General features: G+C 50.0%; 1 protein-coding gene across 1 annotated transcript in view; it reads left to right on the top strand.

Moving 5' to 3' along the window:
• Nucleotides 1-14,687, top strand: part of LOC147116033 (uncharacterized) — a 140,260-nt gene extending 125,573 nt beyond the window's left edge. Inside the window, exon 5 of the mRNA XM_085991994.1 lies at nt 14,582-14,687. Coding sequence (XP_085848120.1) covers nt 14,582-14,687 — 106 coding nt within the window. The remainder of the gene's footprint in view (nt 1-14,581) is intronic.
• The last annotated feature ends 4,965 nt before the right edge of the window (nt 14,688-19,652 follow it).

The following is a 19,652-nucleotide window of genomic DNA, read 5'->3' as shown; positions in this document are numbered from 1 at the left end:
TGCCAAACTGGGATGAACAACTTCTGTAGTTCATCCATTCAGTCTTTGAATGTTTGCCATTGCCTATCCACCATCAACCCTTTGAGTGCCATTCCCCAATCAATCCTACCCAACTCGCTCCTCAGACCATCGTAGTTTCCTTTATTTAAATTGAGGACCCTAGTTTCTGAGTCAACTACTTCATTCTCCATCTTAATGAAGAATTCGATCATATTATGATCGCTCCGACCCAAGTGGCCTCGTACAACAAGATTGCTAATTAATCTTTTCTCGTTACATAATACCCAGTCTAAGATGGCCTGATCTCTGGTTGGTTCCTCGACATATTGGTCCAGGAAACCATCCCGTAAACACTCCAGGAATTCCTCCTCCACAGTATTGTTAGTAATTTGGTTAGCCCAATCTATATGTAGATTAAAGTCACCCATGATGACTGCTGTGCCCTTATTGCACTCTTCTTTAATTTCCCTTTTAATGCCATCCCCAACCTCCACCTTACTGTTTGGAGGTCTATATACCACTCCCACTAATGTTTTTTTCCCCTTAGTATTTCTCAATTCTACCCATACAGATTCCACATCATCAGAGCTAATATCCTTCATTACAATTGTGTTAATCCCTTCTTTAACCAGTAAAGCTACCCCTCCTCCCTTTCCTTTTTGCCTATCTTTCCTGAATATCGAATACCCCTGGATGCTGAGTTCCCAGTCTTGGCCATGCTTGAGCCACGTTTCCGTAATCCCAACCAAATCATATTCGTTTACCTCTATTTGCGCAGCCAATTCATCCACCTTATTACAAATGCTCCTCGCATTAAGACACAAAGCCTCCAGGCTTGTTTTTTTAATGCTCTTAGACCTATTAGAATTATTATTTACTGTGGCCACGTTTGATTTAAACCGTTGATTTCTCTGACTGCCACTTTTGTTTTTCTCCTTCCTATCTTTTGCTTTTATCCTTGCTTCCCTTTCCTCTGTCTCCCTGCTCAGGTTCCCAACCCCCTTCCATTTTAGTTTAAACCCTCCCCCACAGCACTAGCAAACACTCCCCCTAGGACATCGGTTCCAGCCCTGCCCAGGTGCAGACCGTCCGGTTTGAACTGGTCCCAACTCCCCCAGAACCGGTTCCAATGTCCCAGGAACTTGAATCCCTCCCCCTGGCACCATTCCTCTAGCCACATATTCATCTGAAATATCCTTCTATTTCTACTCTGACTAGCACGTGGCACTGGTAGCAATCCTGAGATTACTACCTTTGAGATCCTGTTTTTTAATTTACCTCCTAACTCCCTATATTCCACTTTTAGGACCTCATCCCGCTTTTTACCTATATCGTTGGTGCCTATATGCACCACGACAACTGGCTGTTCACCCTCCCCTTCCAAGATGTTCTGCAGCCGCTCGGAGACATCCTTGACCCTTGCACCGGGGAGGCAACACACCATCCTGGAGTCTTGTTTGCGGCCACAGAAACGCCTATCTATTCCCCTTACAATTGAATCCCCTATTACTATAGCTCTACCGTTCTTTTTCCTCCCATTCTGTGCAGCAGAGCCACCCCTGGTGCCAGGAAGTTGTCTGCTGCTGCCTTCCTCTGATAAGCCATCCCCCCCAACAGTACTCAAAGTGATATATCTGTTGGAGAGGGGGATGGCCACAGGGGACCCCTGCACTACCTGCCTGCGCCTAGTACTCTGCCTGTTGGTCACCCGTTCCCTTTCTTCCTGTCCAACCTCTACCTGTGGTGTGTCCAACTCCCTAAACGCGCTATTCACGATGTCCCGAGCATCGTGAATGCTCCAGTATGCATCCAATCGCAGCTCCAGCGCCGCAATGCGTTCTGTCAGTAGCTGCAGCTGGGTGCACTTCCTGCACACGTAGTTGTCAGGGACACAGGAAGTGACCCTGAGTTCCCACATATCGCAGGAGGAGCAGATCACAGGGCTGGGCTGTCCTGCCATGACTTACCCTTTAATTAATTGAGTTTAAATTCAATCAATCAATCCCACTAATTACACTACAGTTAAATAGTTTACCAACAGTCCCCGCTACACCAGAGAGACCTTAGAAACTATAAACCAGTGTTAAAGTTTAAAAAAAGAGAGAAATACTCACTGATATACCTATCAATTCGTCCAATAAAAAGCGACGAGTTAGGAACGTAACTAAAGGTTTTTATTGACTAAATAACAGAGCCCACCCTCGTGGGTGATCGGGTCCAACAAGGAGGAATACCAGCCAGTCGACTACCTTTATACCTGGGCAGGTAGGTGGAGCCATGGGCGGAGTCGGAGGTGGTCAGCCCAGGTATAACAGTGCGACAAGAGGCGACCTCGTATCGTGATACAACAGTGATAACGGTGATAACAATACAACAGTGATAACTATAGTGTAACGATAAAAGTGGTTTACCACATTCACCCCTTGTTTAGATTTGAGTCCGGCGGGGTGAAGTGTACTACCAGTTCTGGTATGTCAGTCTGTCCGGAGGCCTCGTAAGCCTCTCCGATCGTCGCAGCGGCGGTGCTGCATTATCCGGTGTTAGTGCTGGTGTCTGCGTGGTCGGCGAAGGCTCGTGGGGTTCCGGCATGCCGTCTACCTGGGCTGGAATTGGGGGGGTGGTGGGGGGGGGTAAAGGTGGTGTCTCCGGAGTGCCCGAGGGTGCGAGGTCTCGTAAGGAGACAGTGTCCTCCCGCCCGTCTGGGTAAGCCACGTAGGCGTACTGGGGGTTGGCGTGCAGGAGGTTCACCCTCTCGACCAGGGGGTCTGTTTTATGGGCCCTCACGTGCTTTCGCAGCAAGACGGGCCCCGGAGAGGTCAGCCAGGTTGGTAGAGTGGTTCCCGTAGTCGACTTCCTGGGGAAAACAAACATTCGTTCATGGGGGGTGGCGTTAACGGCAGTGCAAAGTAGTGACCGGATGGAGTGCAGCGCTGTCGGGAGGACTTCCTGCCAGCGGGAGGTTGGGAGGCCCTTAGACTTTAAGGCTAAGAGGACGGCCTTCCATACCGTCGCGTTCTCTCTTTCCACCTGGCCGTTCCCTCGGGGGTTGTAGCTGGTGGTCCTACTTGCTGCAATACCTCTCGCTAGTAGGAACTGACGGAGTTCCTCGCTCATGAAAGAGGAGCCCCGGTCACTATGTATATAGTTTGGGAACCCGAACAAGGCGAAGAGGTCGTTCAGGCATTTAATGACCGTGGTACTGGTCATGTCTGGGCAGGGGAAGGCAAAGGGGAAACGGGAGTACTCATCAACAATGTTGAGGAAGTACACGTTACGGTCAGAGGACGGGAGGGGCCCCTTAAAGTCGATGCTCAGGCGCTCGAAGGGGCGGGTGGCCTTGATCAGGCCTGCTCTGTCCGGCCTAAAGAAGTGCGGTTTGCACTCGGCACAGGTCTGGCAGTTCCTGGTTATGGTCCTGACCTCCTCGATGGAGTAGGGCAGGTTGCGGGCCTTAATGAAGTGGTAAAGTCTGGTGACCCCGGGGTGGCAGAGGTCGTTGTGGAGGGTCTGAAGTCTATCACTTTGCGCGCTGGCGCATGTAATTCGTGACAGAGCATCGGGGGGTTCGTTCAGCTTACCTGGCCGGTACAAGATATCATAATCGTAGGTGGAGAGCTCGATTCTCCACCTCAAGATCTTGTCATTCTTGATTTTGCCCCTCAGCTTGTTATTAAACATAAAAGCGACCGAACGTTGGTCGGTAAGGAGGGTAAATCGTTTGCCTGCCAGGTAGTGCCTCCAGCGTCGTACCGCCTCCACAATCGCCTGGGCCTCCTTCTCGACCGACGAGTGTCGGATCTCAGGGCCCTGTAGGGTCCTTGAGAAGAAGGCCACCGGTCTCCCCTCCTGGTTAAGGGTGGCGGCTAGGGCGAAGTCGGATGCATCGCTCTCGACTTGGAAGGGGATGGACTCATCCACTGCGTGCATAGTGGCCTTGGCAATGTCTCCCTTAATGAGGGAGAAGGCTGCGCACGCTTCCTCCGTAAGGGGGAAGGATGTGGACTTCATGAGGGGTCTGGCTTTGTCCGCATAATTGGGCACCCATTGGGCATAGTAGGCGAAGAGCCCCAGGGTTCTCTTAAGTGCCTTAGGGCAGTGGGGGAGGGGTAGCTCCATGAGGGGGCGCATTCTTTCGGGGTCGGGGCCGATGAGTCCGTTCTCTACTACACAGCCAAGGATGGCAAGGCGCGAGGTGTTAAACACACATTTCTCCTTATTGTAGGTGAGGTTCAGCCGTTGGGCCGTACGGAGGAATTTCTCCAGATTCACGTCATGGTCCTGCCGGTCGTGGCCGCAGATGGTGACGTTATCTAGATAGGGGAATGTGGCCTGCAGTCCGTTCTGGTCAACCATCCGGTCCATCTCCCTTTGGAAGACCGAGACCCCGTTGGTGACACCGAAGGGGACCCTAAGGAAGTGGTATAGGCGCCCATTCGCCTCGAAGGCGGTGTACTGGCGGTCCTCGGGGTGGATAGGGAGTTGGTGGTAGGCCGACTTAAGGTCGATGGTCGAGAATACGCGGTATTGTGCAATCTGATTGACCATGTCAGATATGCGGGGAAGGGGGTATGCGTCCAGCTGGGTGTATCTGTTTATGGTCTGGCTGTAGTCGATGACCAGGCGATTTTTATCGCCGGTCTTAACGACCACGACCTGGGCACGCCAGGGGCTGTTGCTCCCCTCGATGATGCCCTCCTTCAGGAGACGCTGCACCTCAGAGCTAATGAAAGCTCTGTCCCCAGCGCTGTACCGCCTGCTCTTGGGTTTGCAGTCGGGTTTGCAGTCGGGGGTGAGGTTAGCGAACAGGGAAGGTGGCGGCACCTTGAGGGTGGATAGGCTGCAGGTGTTACGCGGTGGGTGGTTTAACCTTCGCTGGTTGTCGACTGTGAGTGGGGGGAGGGGTCCACCGTATGCTAGGGTTACACTTTGGAGGTGGGATTGGAAGTCCAGCCCTAGTAGGACGGCAGCGCAGAGCTGGGGGAGGACGAGGAGTTTAAAGTTTTTATACTCTGTACCCTTAACCGACAAGGTCACAGCACAGTAGCCGCTAATGTCCGTGGCGTGGGACCTCGATGCCATCGAGATTCGGTTGCGCGTTGGCAGGACAGGGAGGGAGTAGTGGCTCACCGTGTCTGGGTGGATGAAGCTCTCCGTGCTTCCGCTGTCGAACAGGCAGGTCGTGGCGTGGCCGTTTACTTTGATGTCCATCATCGACTTGGACAGGTGGTGTGGGCGGGCTTGATCCAGAGTGACGGAGGCTAGCGTGTAGGTAAGCGAGTCGTTGTCGTCTGCGGGCGAGGCGGTCGTCGGGTCCGGGGGCCCGGTGGCAGTCGGGCGTGGTGGGTAAAATGGCGTCTCCCACGAGGTAGGACAAAATGGCGGAGAAGATGGCTGCCCCCATAACTCACATGAGGCACTATTGGGGTCGGTTGCCTTGATCAAAGATGGCCGCCCCCATGACTCACGTGTGGGGATACTGGCCTCAGTTGCCGTGAACGAAGATGGCCGCCCCCACAGTTCGCATGAGGCACTGCTGGCCTCTGAAGATCCGCTCCTGCAGGCCTTAGAGAAGTGGCCTTTCTTCCTGCAGGTTGTGCAGGTAGAGTTCCTGGCTGGGCAGCGCGACCTCGGGTGCTTCTCCTGGCCGCAAAAGAAGCAGCCGGCGGCCCGATCGCGGGTGCCCGATGTCGGAGCCGGTACCGGGGGTGGCGGGCCCGGTCGGGTCCGGGACGCCGAGGTAGGTCCCGGGGGCGGCGCTGCGAAGGGTATTGCGGTAGGGGTCGGGGTAGGTCCCGGGGGCGGCGCTGCGAAGGGTATTGCGGTAGGGGTCGGGCCCGAGTCCCAGGGTCGCGAGCAGTACCTGGAAAACGCCCCCTGGTCCTGATGGGCCACCTCCAGGGAGAGAGCGAGGGCTTCAGCTTTGTCCAGGTCGAGGTCTTTAGCTTCAAGCAGTCTTTGCCGTGAGTAGTCGGACCGTAGGCCTTTCACAAAGGCATCGCGGATATTATCTTCCGTATTTTCAACAGCCGTCACCGCTTTAAAGTCACAGTTCCTGCCGAGTGCTCTTAGCGCCCGTAAAAATTCAGCTACAGACTCTCCTGGCTGTTGCGGGCGGGATCTTAGGAGGTGCCTGGTGTACATGTAATTTACCGGGCTGCGGTACTGCTGTTTCAGTAGGTTGATAGCGGCCTCGTACGTAGTCGTGTCCTGGATGAGTGCGTATACTCTCGGGCTCGCTTGGGCGTTCAGAAGTCTTAGTTTGGATCTCTGCGGGGCGCCGGATTCTTCCAGGTAGGATTCGAAGCAGTCCAGCCAGTGTTTGAAGTTGAGGGCTGCGTTTGCTGCCTGTGGGTTTAGATCCAGGTACGGTGGTTTGAGGGCTTGCAGCCAAGCCGGCTGGTGTGGCTGTGCTTCTGGGAGGGCTTCTGGCTGGCCAGTAGTAGACATCTTTAAAATTTAGTCAATAAAATTGATATACCTATCAATTCGTCCAATAAAAAGCGACGAGTTAGGAACGTAACTAAAGGTTTTTATTGACTAAATAACAGAGCCCACCCTCGTGGGTGATCGGGTCCAACAAGGAGGAATACCAGCCAGTCGACTACCTTTATACCTGGGCAGGTAGGTGGAGCCATGGGCGGAGTCGGAGGTGGTCAGCCCAGGTATAACAGCGCGACAAGAGGCGACCTCGTATCGTGATACAACAGTGATAACGGTGATAACAATACAACAGTGATAACTATAGTGTAACGATAAAAGTGGTTTACCACACTCACCAACCAATCACTTAGCTGCTTCCTGCTGATGTCACACTCTGATTACTTCTTACCTCTGTCCCCCGCTGCTGAATTGGTCGGGCCTCGCTCCTCGCAGCCGGTTTTATACCTCACTGCTCGCTCTGCAATCCTCACCCAGGTCCGTCTCTGATCAGGCCTCACTCCTCGCCGCCGGTTTTATACCTCACTGCTTGCTCTGCACTCCTCACCCAGGTCCGTCTCTGGTCGGGCCTCGCTCTTCGCTGCCGGTTTTATACCTCACTGCTCGCTCTGCACTCCTCACCCAGGTCCGTCTCTGGTTGGGCCTCGCTCCTTGCCGCCGGTTTTATACCTCACTGCTCGCTCTGCACTCCTCACCCAGGTCCGTCTCTGGTTGGGCCTCGCTCTTCGCCGCCGATTTTATACCTCACTGCTCGCTCTGCACTCCTCACCCAGGTCCGTCTCTGGTTGGGCCTCGCTCCTCGCCGCCGGTTTTATACCTCACTGCTCACTCTGCACTCCTCACCCAGGTCCGTCTCTGGTTGGGCCTCGCTCCTCGCCGCCGGTTTTATACCTCACTGCTCACTCTGCACTCCTCACCCAGGTCCGTCTCTGGTCGGGTGGTGGAAGCGGAGACACTCAGGCCTAGAAATTCACTGGCGCCCCATTTCAGCCTCGCCAGGGCGCCGGAAGTAGCGCCCCGGAAGAAGTCGCGGCCGCCCGCCGCAAATTCAGTTCACGTGCCCCAGAGGGAAGTGCAGTGCTACTCGAGGTGCCCCGCATCCCTCTTAGGGCGCTGCAACTGAAGTTCGCAGCGCAACGTGCCGCAGCACCGCACGCTGCGGCACGGCGCGCTGTGGTACTGCAGGCCTTCCTCCCCTGCAGGCCTTCCTCCCCTCGCTATTTCTTTCATACGAACCATTCCGCAGTGTCCAGAGTGTAGTTGCTGTAACATTGGTTTCCGTAGCGATATTGGAATAACCGCTCTCCTTCCCCACAGCAAACATCCAGACTGCACCAGCAGTTCATTTCTCCTTAAGAGATATGGTTTCAGGTTTGGGTCATCGCTGTCAAGCTTGCCCCTGACGATAATGTCCAGCACTGCAGACAACACTGGGTCGTTTCTGGTGTTTCGTCGGACCTGTGTCGAAGTAACAGGCGCGTTCTCCACCTGCCTAAAATAGCAGATGTCCATGCTACACATCATAGGCTTGGTGACAGGCAGCGGCAACCTGGAAAGACCATCGGCGTTGCCGTGCAGGTCAGATTTGCGATACCTAATGTCAAAGGTGTGTGCAGATAACAGCAGCGCCCACCTTTGCATTCTGCTTGCAGCCAGTGACGGAATCCCTTTATGTGGCCCGAAGATGGTCGTGAGAGGGCGGTGATCTGTTAGTAGGGTGAACTGTCTCCCGTACAAATATTGGTGAAACTTGCGAACGCCAAAAACGATGCTCAGTGCTTCTCGTTCTATTTGGGCGTAGTTAGTTTCAGCTCTGTTCAAAGTCCTAGATGCGAATGCTATCGGCTTCTCTTCTCCGTTTGGCATGATATGAGAAACGACCGCTCCCACACCATATGACGATGCATCACAAGCTAACTGTATTGGTAATGAAGGGTTAAAATGCGTCAAAGCCTCTGACTTCAGGAGCGTGTCCTTTGCTGTCATGAACGCCTCCTGGCACTTGTTAGTCCATTCCCACTTCTTGTCTTTACATAGCAACCAATGCAGCGGCCTCAGCATTGAGGCTAGGTTCGGTATGAACCATCCATAGTAGTTCAGTAACCCTAGAAAAGAACGCAGCTGGCTGATATTTTCAGGTGCTGGGGCATCCACGATTGCCTTGGTCTTGGACGGTGCCTTGCGAAGGCCTGTGGCATCGATCACATGACCGAGGTACTCAACTGATGCCTGAAAAAAATCGCATTTATCCCTGTGAACTCTGAGTCCATAATCCCTCAGTCTCTGTAGCGTTGCGTCCAAGTTACGCAGATGGTCTTGGTCATCACACCCAGTAACTAAGATATCATCTAAGTAGCACTGGACTCCAGGCAATCCACTAAGGATCTGGTCCATAGCACGTTGGAAAAGTGCTGGAGCTGATGTAATTCCGAAAGGAAGTCGACGATACCTAAATAGGCCCTTGTGCATCACAATAGTCAGCATTTCTCGTGACTGTTCATCCACATGCATTTGCAGGTAAGCTTGACAGAGGTCGATTGTGCTAAACTTCTGGCCCCCAGCAAGTCCCGCAAACAAATCATCAATATGGGGAAGCGGATATTGCTCCACTGACAATACAGGGTTAACAGTTACTTTAAAATCTCCACATATCCTAACTCCACCCCCTTCTTGAGCACTGGTACGATGGGTGTTGCCCATTCACTCACGCTGACTGGTTCTAGTGCTCCGCTTTCAACTAGGGCTTCTAAGTCAGCCTCGACTTTTGGTCTGATGGCATAAGGTATGGGTCGTGCCTTCATGAACTTGGATTTGCTATCCTGCTTAATACGAAGCTTCACAGTAATATCTTTCATGCTACCCAGTTCTCCATTAAAGACTTCTGCATGTTTCTTTAAGATGGCGGGTAAGCCTGGATCATTGTGTGACATCATGTAGACTGATGACCAGTCTAATTTTATTCTCTCCATCCACGAACGTCCCAGTAGGGAGGGGTAGTCTCCTTTAACTACGTAGAGTGGTAACTTCCTAGTTTGCCCATTCAACTGAACTGTGACCTCAGTGATACCTCTCACGATTAATGTTTCACCGGTATATGTCTTTAACGCTAGGTTAGCTGGCTGAAGTGGAAGGTGCTTTAATGTCTTTTTGTAGACTGTCTCTGACATGAGAGATACTGCTGCCCTGGTATCGATCTGCATTCGCACAGGCTGCCCCTCTAGCAAGGGTGAGACCCAGTAGCCATGCGAATCCTCAGCTACAGTCAGCACGTTCAGTGATAGTTCCTCCTCTGAAGTGTCACTTGCCTCTGTTTTGTCCTGTTTTACAGAGCAGACATGCTGCTTTGTCTTTTGTCTGAATGTTTTTTTTCTTCCTTCCGTCTTTGACGTTTTCTCTGTGTCCTTTTTATTTCTGCATGCGCGCTGAATATGTCCCTTTTTACCACAGCTGTGGCAATCCATGTCCACACACCAGCATGCAGACGCAAGATGTCCCGTTTTGCCACAACGGAAGCATGGCCCTTGGCTCTCTGTTCCTACTTTGTGCACTTTTTCTGTTGCACCCAATTGTTGAGCTTCCTCAGCTGCCAATTCCATGGAAATACTGATTTCAATGGCCTTTTGTAGAGTCAGATTACTCTCTGTTAATAGTCTCTTCTGTATGGCTTCAGTTCTCATACCACACACTAGCCTATCTCTTATTGTATCATTTAGCACATCATTAAACTCACAGTGCTCTGATAGTCTTTTTAGTGCAGCTACAAACATGGTCACTGTTTCTCCTTCTTCCTGGTTATGCCTGTGGAACCTAACCTCTCAGCTATGACTAGGGGTTTGGGTGAAAAATGCACTTTTAGTATCTCCACAATTTCACTACACTGTTTAGTCCCTGGTTTATCTGGATGCACTAAAGTAAACAAATGATTGAAAGTCTTTGGTCCCATCACACTTAACAATGTAGATACTACCTTGTTCCCTCCAATGTCATTTGCTTGTGTGAAGTATTCAAATCGTTCTGTGTATGAGCTCCATTGTTCGACATTCTCATCAAACGATCCAATGTTACCGATAATTCCAGCCATTTTCCTTCTCTCAGGCTCCTAATTATCATTCACTAAGGATCCTTCCAATGTTGAACTCAACTAAAATCACTATCAGTTATTTAGTGCTTCAATTCACAGATCGTTTCACAGTTGAATAAATGTCCTTCCTGATTTACTCACTGCTTTTCCTCCCCTTCCTCAAGTTGTTAGTCCACGGCAAAAATAACAGTTTTAAACACGTAAAACCCGACTATCTTCCGCACAGCAGAGCCACGTAAGTTCAGACGTCCTCGTCGCCACTTTTGTTATATCTCAAGAGTGTACAACCTTGCTTGTATAACAATTAAAAGAGTACGCAGGAGACAGAGTTCAGTTAACAGCCATTTTTACTTCCAGAAGAATCTCTTCAACTGAATGCACTCTATTTCCCATAGTGCATTGCACATCACAACATTCAAATACAACATTCAAAATACACAACGGGGCGCTACCAAATTTCACGATCGGGACGGTAGCAGGGCGCTGCGCACACCGATAATGTCATCGGTAGCGGCGCAGCGCTAACGGCTAGCGCCGCCATTAGCGTCCCGCTAAATTTAGCGGGAGGCGTGGCCAGTGGCGTAAAACCCACTAAGTGCCCTCTTTGGGCACTAACGGTGGCGCAGCCCACTGAATTTCTAGGCCTCAATGTTTTCAAGGGGAGACTGGATAGGCATTTGAGGGAAATAAACTTGCAGGGCTACGAGGATAGAGCGGGGGAATGGGACTGACTGGATTGCTCTACAGAGAGCCGGCACGAACTCCATGGGCCGAATGACCTCCTTCAGTGCCGTTATGACTCTATGACATATTTCTTCCTCCACTTCCCTTCCACTATTAGATGGTCTATTAGCATAATCGATCCCTTCTTATCCTTTATCTCGATCCATATGTATTCTGTTTCTATCTGTTAGCGGATTTCTTCCCATATTTACTGTCACAATATAGGATTGTTAGTCTTTCAACAATAGCTATCGTGTGATTCAGGCCCAAGTGGTTTTAAACAACAAGTAATTAATACATTGACTAATAAAAGTATTGTTCTTATACAACTGTTCTACAGTATTACATTAAATGACAACCAATACAACCTGGTTTCCCCATATTGTAAGAATAAAAATATATGTTTTGTATGTGTGATGGACTCGAGATTATTAATATAAGATGTATGTAATAATAAAGATAAATTTAATGTGTATGGATCTCCCCTGGGTAAGGTAACAGCACAAAACTTAACAAAGGAAACCTGCATAACAGGATAACCCCCACAGAGACACCATCGAAACTCAAGAGCCACGAAAAGGTGTCAACAAACAATTAACTTAAGCAAGAAATGGCACCAGCCACTGCAGACAGACACATGTTCAAAGGAAAGCCAATCAAGAACTGCCAGAATCTAAGACCCAATTGTGGCATTTTAAGAATTTAAACTAGAAGATAATGGACTTTAAAAATATATAAAAATAAGGAACCAAAGGCTCTCTCTCTCTCTCTCTCTGGACGACCACGCGGAAGAACAAGAAGCCCTCCCTCTACAGACCAGACCAAGAAGCAAGGAAAAAGGCTGCGGGCATTGCTTAACTCAGGGAAATACCAGTCTGTGTAAATCTAACCCATTACCTTACGAGTTGTAATCGAGTAGAGTCCATAAATACCAGTAGGCTATTGTTTTGATGTGCATGAGTGTGTGTGTTTAATAAACTTGCATGAGTGTGTGTGTTTAATAAACTTATTCCAAATTATTTCAAAAGAATTGGTCTTGCTGTCAATTTAATGCCAGCCGAAATAAAAAGCTTACAATATCAAGGTGACCAGACTTGACCTTCGTGGCTGCCTTCCAGGCTATGGACTTCCGATTGTCCCAAGAGCGCTAACAACCACTGACCACTAGTCCAATGATTATATCCAATAAGCCACTGTCTATGACACCACTTAAAGGCAGCCAGCACCTCTTGAAGGGGAGGTGCACTTTGGCTGCAGACACTAGGGAAACACTTTTGAAAGCTGAAATATGGCTGAAGCAAACACTGAGAAAGCACCATGGATCACAGATGCTACCTTGGAGGCCCAATTGCAGGCAGTGGACAGGAGGGGGGACATTCTCTTTCTCCGCCCCCCCCCTCCCCCCGACCCCACAAGGGCCAGGAAGTCCTCCAGGCATCAACTGAGTCGGCAGTAGGAAGAGATTTCAGAGCATGTCAATGACAAGAGCCTAGCACCCAGGACATGGCTGCAATGCCGGAAGAAGTTCAATGACCTCAGTAGCGATTTAAAGTAAGAATATTGCTCTCTGCTCATACCTCCACCACTTACAGCCTCATTAATCACAACACTCCCTGGATTCCCTTTATTCTACTACAATCACTGCATCCCACTTCACAACACCTACTTCTCCTCATACTCTCACACTCACCACTATTACAACCCTCACTTGCCCACAACTCACATCTTACTCACTGATTATCAGTTATTCCATCATGACAAGTACATTCTCCAAACAGTTCACAAGACACTCTCATAAGCACACTTCCTTCTTTGCTTTGTAGGAGAAGGTCGCATACAACTCAAGACAGCAGACTGGCACCGGAGGTGGAAGAGCCCGCCTGCGCACCTTCACCCTCCAAATAAAGCAGCTGGCTATCATGGGCAGGGGCAGAGTTGAGGCAGTGGTGACTGGCAACGCTGGAGAAGGTGTCGCTCAGGCTTACTTCATATCTAATCCTCTTTATCAACAACAACAACTTATATTTATATAGCGCCTTTAACGTAGTAAAACATCCCAAGGCACTTCACAGGAGTATTATAAGACAAAACATTTTGACACCGAGCCATATAAGGAGAAATTAGGGCAGATGACCAAAAGCTTGGTCAAACAGGTAGGTTTTAAGGAGCGTCTTAAAGGAGGAAAGAGAGGTAGCGAGGCAGAGAGGTTTAGGCAGGGAATTCCAGAGCTTAGGGCCTCGGCAACAGAAGGCACGGCCACTAATGGTTGAGCGATTAAAATCAGGGATGCTCAAGAGGGCAGAATTAGAGGAGCATAGATATCTCGGGGGGAGGGGGCGTGGGGGGGAGGGTTGTGGGGCTGAAGGAGATTACAGAGATAGGAAGGGGCGAGGCTATGGAGGGATTTCAAAACAAGGATGAGAATTTTGAAATCGAGGCGTTGCTGATCCGGGAGCCAATGTAGGTCAGCGAGCACAGGGGTGATGGGTGAACGGGGCTTGGTGCGAGTTAGGACACGGGCAGCCGAGTTTTGGATGACCTCAAGTTTACGTAGGGTAGAACGTGGGAGGCCAGCCAGAAGTGCATTGGAACAGTCAAGTCTAGAGGTAACAAAGGCCTGGATGAGGGTTTCAGCAGCGGATGAACTGAGGCAAGGGCGGAGACGGGCAATGTTACGGAGGTGAAAATAGGCTGTCTTAGTGATGCTGCGGATGTGTGGCCGGAAGTTCATTTCAGAGTCAAATATGACACCAAGGTTGCGAACAGTGTGGTTCAGCATTAGGCAAATGTTAGGGAGAGGGATGGAGTCAGTGGCTAGGGAACGGAGTTTGTGGAGGGGACCGAAAACAGCGGCTTCAGTCTTCCCAATATTTAATTGGAGAAAATTTTTGCTCATCCAGAACTGGATGTCGGACAAGCAGTCTGACAATTTAGAGACTGTGGAGGGGTCAAGAGAAGAGGTAGTGAGGTGGAGTTGGGTGTCGTCAGCGTACATGTGGAAACTGATGCTGTGTATTCGGATGATGTCACCAAGGGGCAGCATGTGGATGAGAAATAGGAGGGGGTCAAGGATAGATCCTTGGGGGACACCAGAGGTAATGATGTGGAAGCGGGAAAAGAAGCCATTGCAGGTGATTCTCTGGCTACAATTATCCTTTCATACTTCTATCACACCCCACACACTCTGCATGACAAGCTGCAGGCTACAATTATCCTTTCATACTTCTATCACACCCCACATACTCTGCATGACAAGCTGCAGATGATTTCACCATCCACTTCTCTCTCTGATCTCCCTTCACACCACAAGCTAACCCTTGCCCCTCTCTTTCATTTCAGGTGGAGAATGTGGAAGCCCCTGTGCCAGTGGAGAAAGGAGGCGAGTCTTCTGAAGATGCACCGTCACTCGATACTGGCACCATGTGTTATTTGGAGTCTCGCTTAGAAGAGATGTCTACGCATGGGGCCAACATGGACTGAGTGGTCAGCTCCATCAACTCTATCAGTGGCATCCATCATGATGGAACCTCTGCTGACAGCTTCCATGGCAGCACAGACCACCGCCGTGGAAGCTCAGACAGCTATTATGGCAGCTCACACTGCTGCTATGCATTCTCAGATGGAGTTGATAGGAGCCTCCAAAGTGTCTCAGCAGTCCTGCACTCTGTTGTCACACAGAGCCTTAGGATTGCTGAGATGCCGTCTCAGGAAAGCATATATAAGAGTGATTCTTAATTATTTCTGTTAACTATTAGATAGAGATGTAATTGAGTTGATTGATAAATTTGTTCTTTTGTTCTGGATTTGGTGTTGGTATTTATCTTTGTAGTGAGGGGAAAGACCCATAAATCTGAACTGAAGGAAGGCAATCAGAAGGTGGCTGTAAGGGCAGTGGTAAGGATTGTGGGACTGTTTGTATAATGGAGATGGGAGGGCTGATTTAGGTGAAATGCTCTTCGATGAGCTGGTCTCGACAGGTAAGAACACTGGTGGTTGCTGCCTCTCCTCCTCCTGCTCCTGCATTTGTTGCTGCCCAGGTGGTGGTAAAGGCTCATCCCTCATGATGGCAAAGTTGTGCACCGTGCAGCAGAAAATGACAAATTTGGTTACCCGCTCAAGGGTGTATTGCTAAGATCCTCCAAAATGGTCCGGGCAGCTTACTGTTTGAAGATGTTTCATTTGGCAGCATAGCTCTCATTGTAGGCCTGCTCTGCAGCTTTATGCGGGTTCCCGAGAGAAGTCATGAGCCATGTTCGGAGGGACTATCCCTTGTCACCCAATAACCAGTCTGTAACTTGCTTGCCTGGTTGGAATAAAGGCGGCAGAGGACTGGCACAGGGTGGAAGAGTCATGACTGCTGACAGGTTAACGAGCATAGTCCTGCATGATGTGCTGCTGTCGTCGCAAAGCAGCTGTACATTGAGGCAGTGGAATCCCTTTCCAATTATAAAGATGCCAAGCTGGTGATAGGGAGCAAGAATGGCAATGTGTGTGCAATCTATGGCGCCTTACACCATTACCTCATTCAAATATTAAAAGACAAAAGGGATGATGGTCAAGGCAAAAGGAGATGGTAATGAGACAAGTAAAGAAACAAAAGATGGCTCTAGATGAGGTGTAAATGGCAATGGCAGAATCATCAACAGCTGCCATGTGAAAAAATAGGAGCAGAGGTTATGGTCTGAAATTGTTGAACTCGATGTTGAGTCCAGAAGGCAGTAAAGTGCCTAATCAAAAGATGAGGTGCTGTTCCTCGAGCTTACGTTGAGCTTCCGTGGAACAATGCAAGAGGCCAAGGACCGAGAGGTCCGAGTGGGAGTGGAGCGGAGAATTAAAGTGACAGGTGACCGGAAGCTCGGGGTCACCCTTACAGGACTGAACGGAGGTGTTCCGCAAAGCAGTCACCCAATCTGCGTTTGGTCTCCCCAATGTAGAGGAGACCGCATCGTGAGCAGCGAATACAGTATACTAGATTGCAAGAAGTACAAGTAAATCGCTGTTTCACCTGGAAGGAGTGTTTGGGGCCCTGGACAGTGGGAAAGGAGGTGGTAAAAGGGCAGGTATCCAAGTTTGCTGATGACAGAAAGTTAGGTGGGAAAGTAAGCTGTGGGGAGGACGCAAAGAGGCTGCAGAGAGGTACAGACAGGTTGACTGAGTGGGCAAGAACATGGCAAATGGAATACAATGTGGGTAAGTGTGAAGTTATCCACTTTGGTAGGAAAACCAAAAAAGCAGAATACTTTTCGAATGGTGAGCAACTGGGAAATGTTTGCACTCAGGTACCTGGTTGTCCTTGTACATGAATCACAGAAAGTTAACATGCAGGCACTGCAAGCAATTAGGAAAGCAAATGGTGTGTTAGCTTTTGTTACATAGGGATTAGAGTATAAGAGCATTGGGTGGCATCCATTTTGGGGCGCCAGCTCCCCGAAAAAGTTATCGCCCACCCCCCGCCGTAAATTCAGTATTAGCACCCCAAGCAGGAGGTGGGACGCTACTGGAAAGCACTCCACCTCCCGCTTGGGGCGCTACTACTGAATTTCATGGCAGCTCATAGCGCCGCGTCATTGCAGGCCTCCTCCCCTGATTAAAGGGGAGGGGCCAAGCATTGCATGCACTGGGGCCCTGCCGGACCACCGGGGATCGGGGTGCCATGAAAACAGCCCGGCACTCAGGAGGAGTATACTGTATTTGCTGCTCACAATGCGGTCTCCTCTACATTGGGGCACCGCTGCCAAACTGCCCCCTGATCCTATCGCACATATCGTGCAGCGATAGGTCAGGGGACGCAAGGGAAGCTTGTGGCCGGGGTGCAAGCCGGGCGCTGCACCTGGCGATGACGTCATCGCCGGCGGCGCAGGGCGCTACTGGCTACCGCCGCCGCTAACCTCGCGCTGAATTTCGCGGGAGGTGTTAGCGGCGCCCGGGCGCTAGGAGATTTGCGCCCCGTTAGCCCCCTCCCCCCGGGGCGCTAACGAGTGGTGCAAACCAACCCAATTTTTCCCCCAAGAAGTCTTACTACAATTATACAGGGCATTGGTGAGGCTACACGTGGAGTACTGTGTACAGTTCTGGTCTCCTTACCCAAGGAAAGACATACTTGCCTTTGAGGGAGTTGCAGTGAAGGTTCACTAGACTGGTTCCTGAGATGAGGGGATTGCCCTATGAGGAGAGATTGAGTAGACTAGGCCTATATTCCTTAGAGTTTAGAAGAATGAGAGGTGATCTAATTGAAACAAAATGTTTCCCCTGGCTGGGGAATCTAGAACACGGGGTTGCAGTCACAGAATAAGGGGTAGGCCATTTAGGACTGAGATGTGGAGAAATTTCTTCACACAAAGGGTTGCGAACCTTTGAAATTCTCTACCCCAGAGAGCTGTGGATGCTCAGTCATTGAGTATATTCAAGACAGAGGTCGATACATTTTTGGGAACGAAGGGTATTAAGGGATATAGGAATAGTGTGAGAGAGAAGGTGGAGTTGAGGTAGAAGATCAGCCTGATCTTGTTGAATGGCAGAGCAGGCTCGAAGGGCAAATGGTCTACTCCAGCTCCTATTTCTTATGTTCTTTAGGTGTTGCATCTCCTGCACTTGCATGTGAAGGTGTCATGGGAAGGGAAGGGGATGTTAGGGGTGATTGAGGAGTGGCCAGGGTGTTGCGGAGGGAGCGGTCCTTTCAGAATACAGAAAGAGGAGGGGAGGGGAAGATGTGTTTGGTGGTGGAATCACGCTGGAGGTGGTGGAAATGGCAGAGCATGTGGCGTTGAATGTGGAGGCTGGTGGGGTGAAAGGTGAGGACAAGGGGAACCCTATTGTGATTCTGGGAGGGAGGGGAAGGGGTGAGAGCAGAAGTGCGGGAAATAGAACGGACATGGTTGAGGGCCATGTCAACCATAGTAGAGGGGAATCATCAATTGAGGAAAAAGGAAAACATATCAGTAGCACTAGTATGGAAGGTGGCATCGCCAGAGAAGATGCAACGGAGATGGAGAAACTGGGAGAATGGAGTAGAGTCCTTACAGGAAGCGGGGTGGGAGGAAGTGTAGTTAGTGGGCTTATAGTGGATGTTTGTCAACAGCCTATCCTCAGAAATGGAGACAGAGAAGTCGAGGAAGGGAAGGGAAGAGTCAGACATGGACCATGTGAAGGTGAGGGAAGGGTGGAAACTGGAAGCAAAGTGAATGAAATTTTCTAGTTCAGGGCAAGAACAGGAAACGGCACTGATACAGTCATAAATGTACTGAAAAAAGAGGTGATGGAGAGGAGCAAAGTAGGATTGGAACAAAGAATGTTCCACATGTCCCACGAAAAGGCAGGCATAGCTAGAACCCATGCGGGTTCCCATAGCAACACCTTTAATTTGGAGGAAGTGAGTGGAATCAAAGGAGAAGTTGTTCAATGTGAGAACACATTCAGCCTTGCTGGACCTCTGCTCAAGGAAGATGCAGAGCGCCCTCAGGCCGTCCTGGTGGGGGATGGAGGTGTAGAGGGATTGGACATCCATAGTGAAAAGGAGACAGTTGGGGCCAGGAAACTGGAAACTGTTAAAAGTGGCGGAGGGCGTCGAAAGAGTTGCGGATGAAAATTCGCATCCTTGTTTACAAATCCCTCAATGGCCTTGCCCCATCCTATCTTTGTAACCTCCTCCAGCCCTCCAAGATCTCTGCGTTCCTCCAATTCTAGCCTCTTGTGCATCCCCGATTTTCATCACTCCACCATTAGCGGCCATGCCTACAGCTGCCTAGGCTCCAAACTCTGGAATTCCCCTCCTAAACCTCTCCGCATCTCCATCTCTCCCTCCTTTAACAGGGTCCTCAAAACCCCTGTCCTAATATTTCCTTTAAGTGGCTCAGTGTCAAATTTGTTTTATAATGCTCCTATGAAACACCTTGTGATGTTTTCCTACGTTAAAGGCGCTATATAAATGCAAGTTATTGTTGTAGAATTATGGACAAGATGAGCACCATGGGACATAGGAGGGAAACTAAAGAAAGAAAAATGGTTCAGGGCTAGGGCAGAGGGAGAGTTGTATTGGTGGACAAGGGGAAGAAGCAGAGGCACCTGAATGGATGGTCTCAACCTTATTGACATAGAAGTTCACAAGCTCCTTGTACTTGCTGTTGGAGGTGAGCATGGAGGGGATAAGGGAAAAGTGTTTAAGGAGATTGTTGATAGTGGAGAAAAGAAGCTGGGAATTATCTTTGCTTTCCAGGACAATCATAGAGTAGTGGACAATGGTCAGTTGAAAAACTGAGGCCTGACAGCGCTGGATGTGGCCCAGCCAGAGCTGGTGATGGTATGACTAAACCAGTTGTGTGCCTGTTATGCTCAAGTCTGCATCCCTTGGATTTTAAGGAGTGAAGATAAGAGCCATAGCAGGAGGAATCAGGATGGGAGAGAGTAAAGGTTT

The sequence above is a fragment of the Somniosus microcephalus genome, chromosome 6, assembly GCF_052327205.1.
Source record: "Somniosus microcephalus isolate GS21.2 chromosome 6, FLI_Smic_1.0, whole genome shotgun sequence".
NCBI lineage: Eukaryota > Metazoa > Chordata > Chondrichthyes > Squaliformes > Somniosidae > Somniosus > Somniosus microcephalus.
The sequence above is the reverse complement of the archived record's forward strand: the minus strand, read 5'-3'. Positions and strand labels throughout refer to the sequence as shown.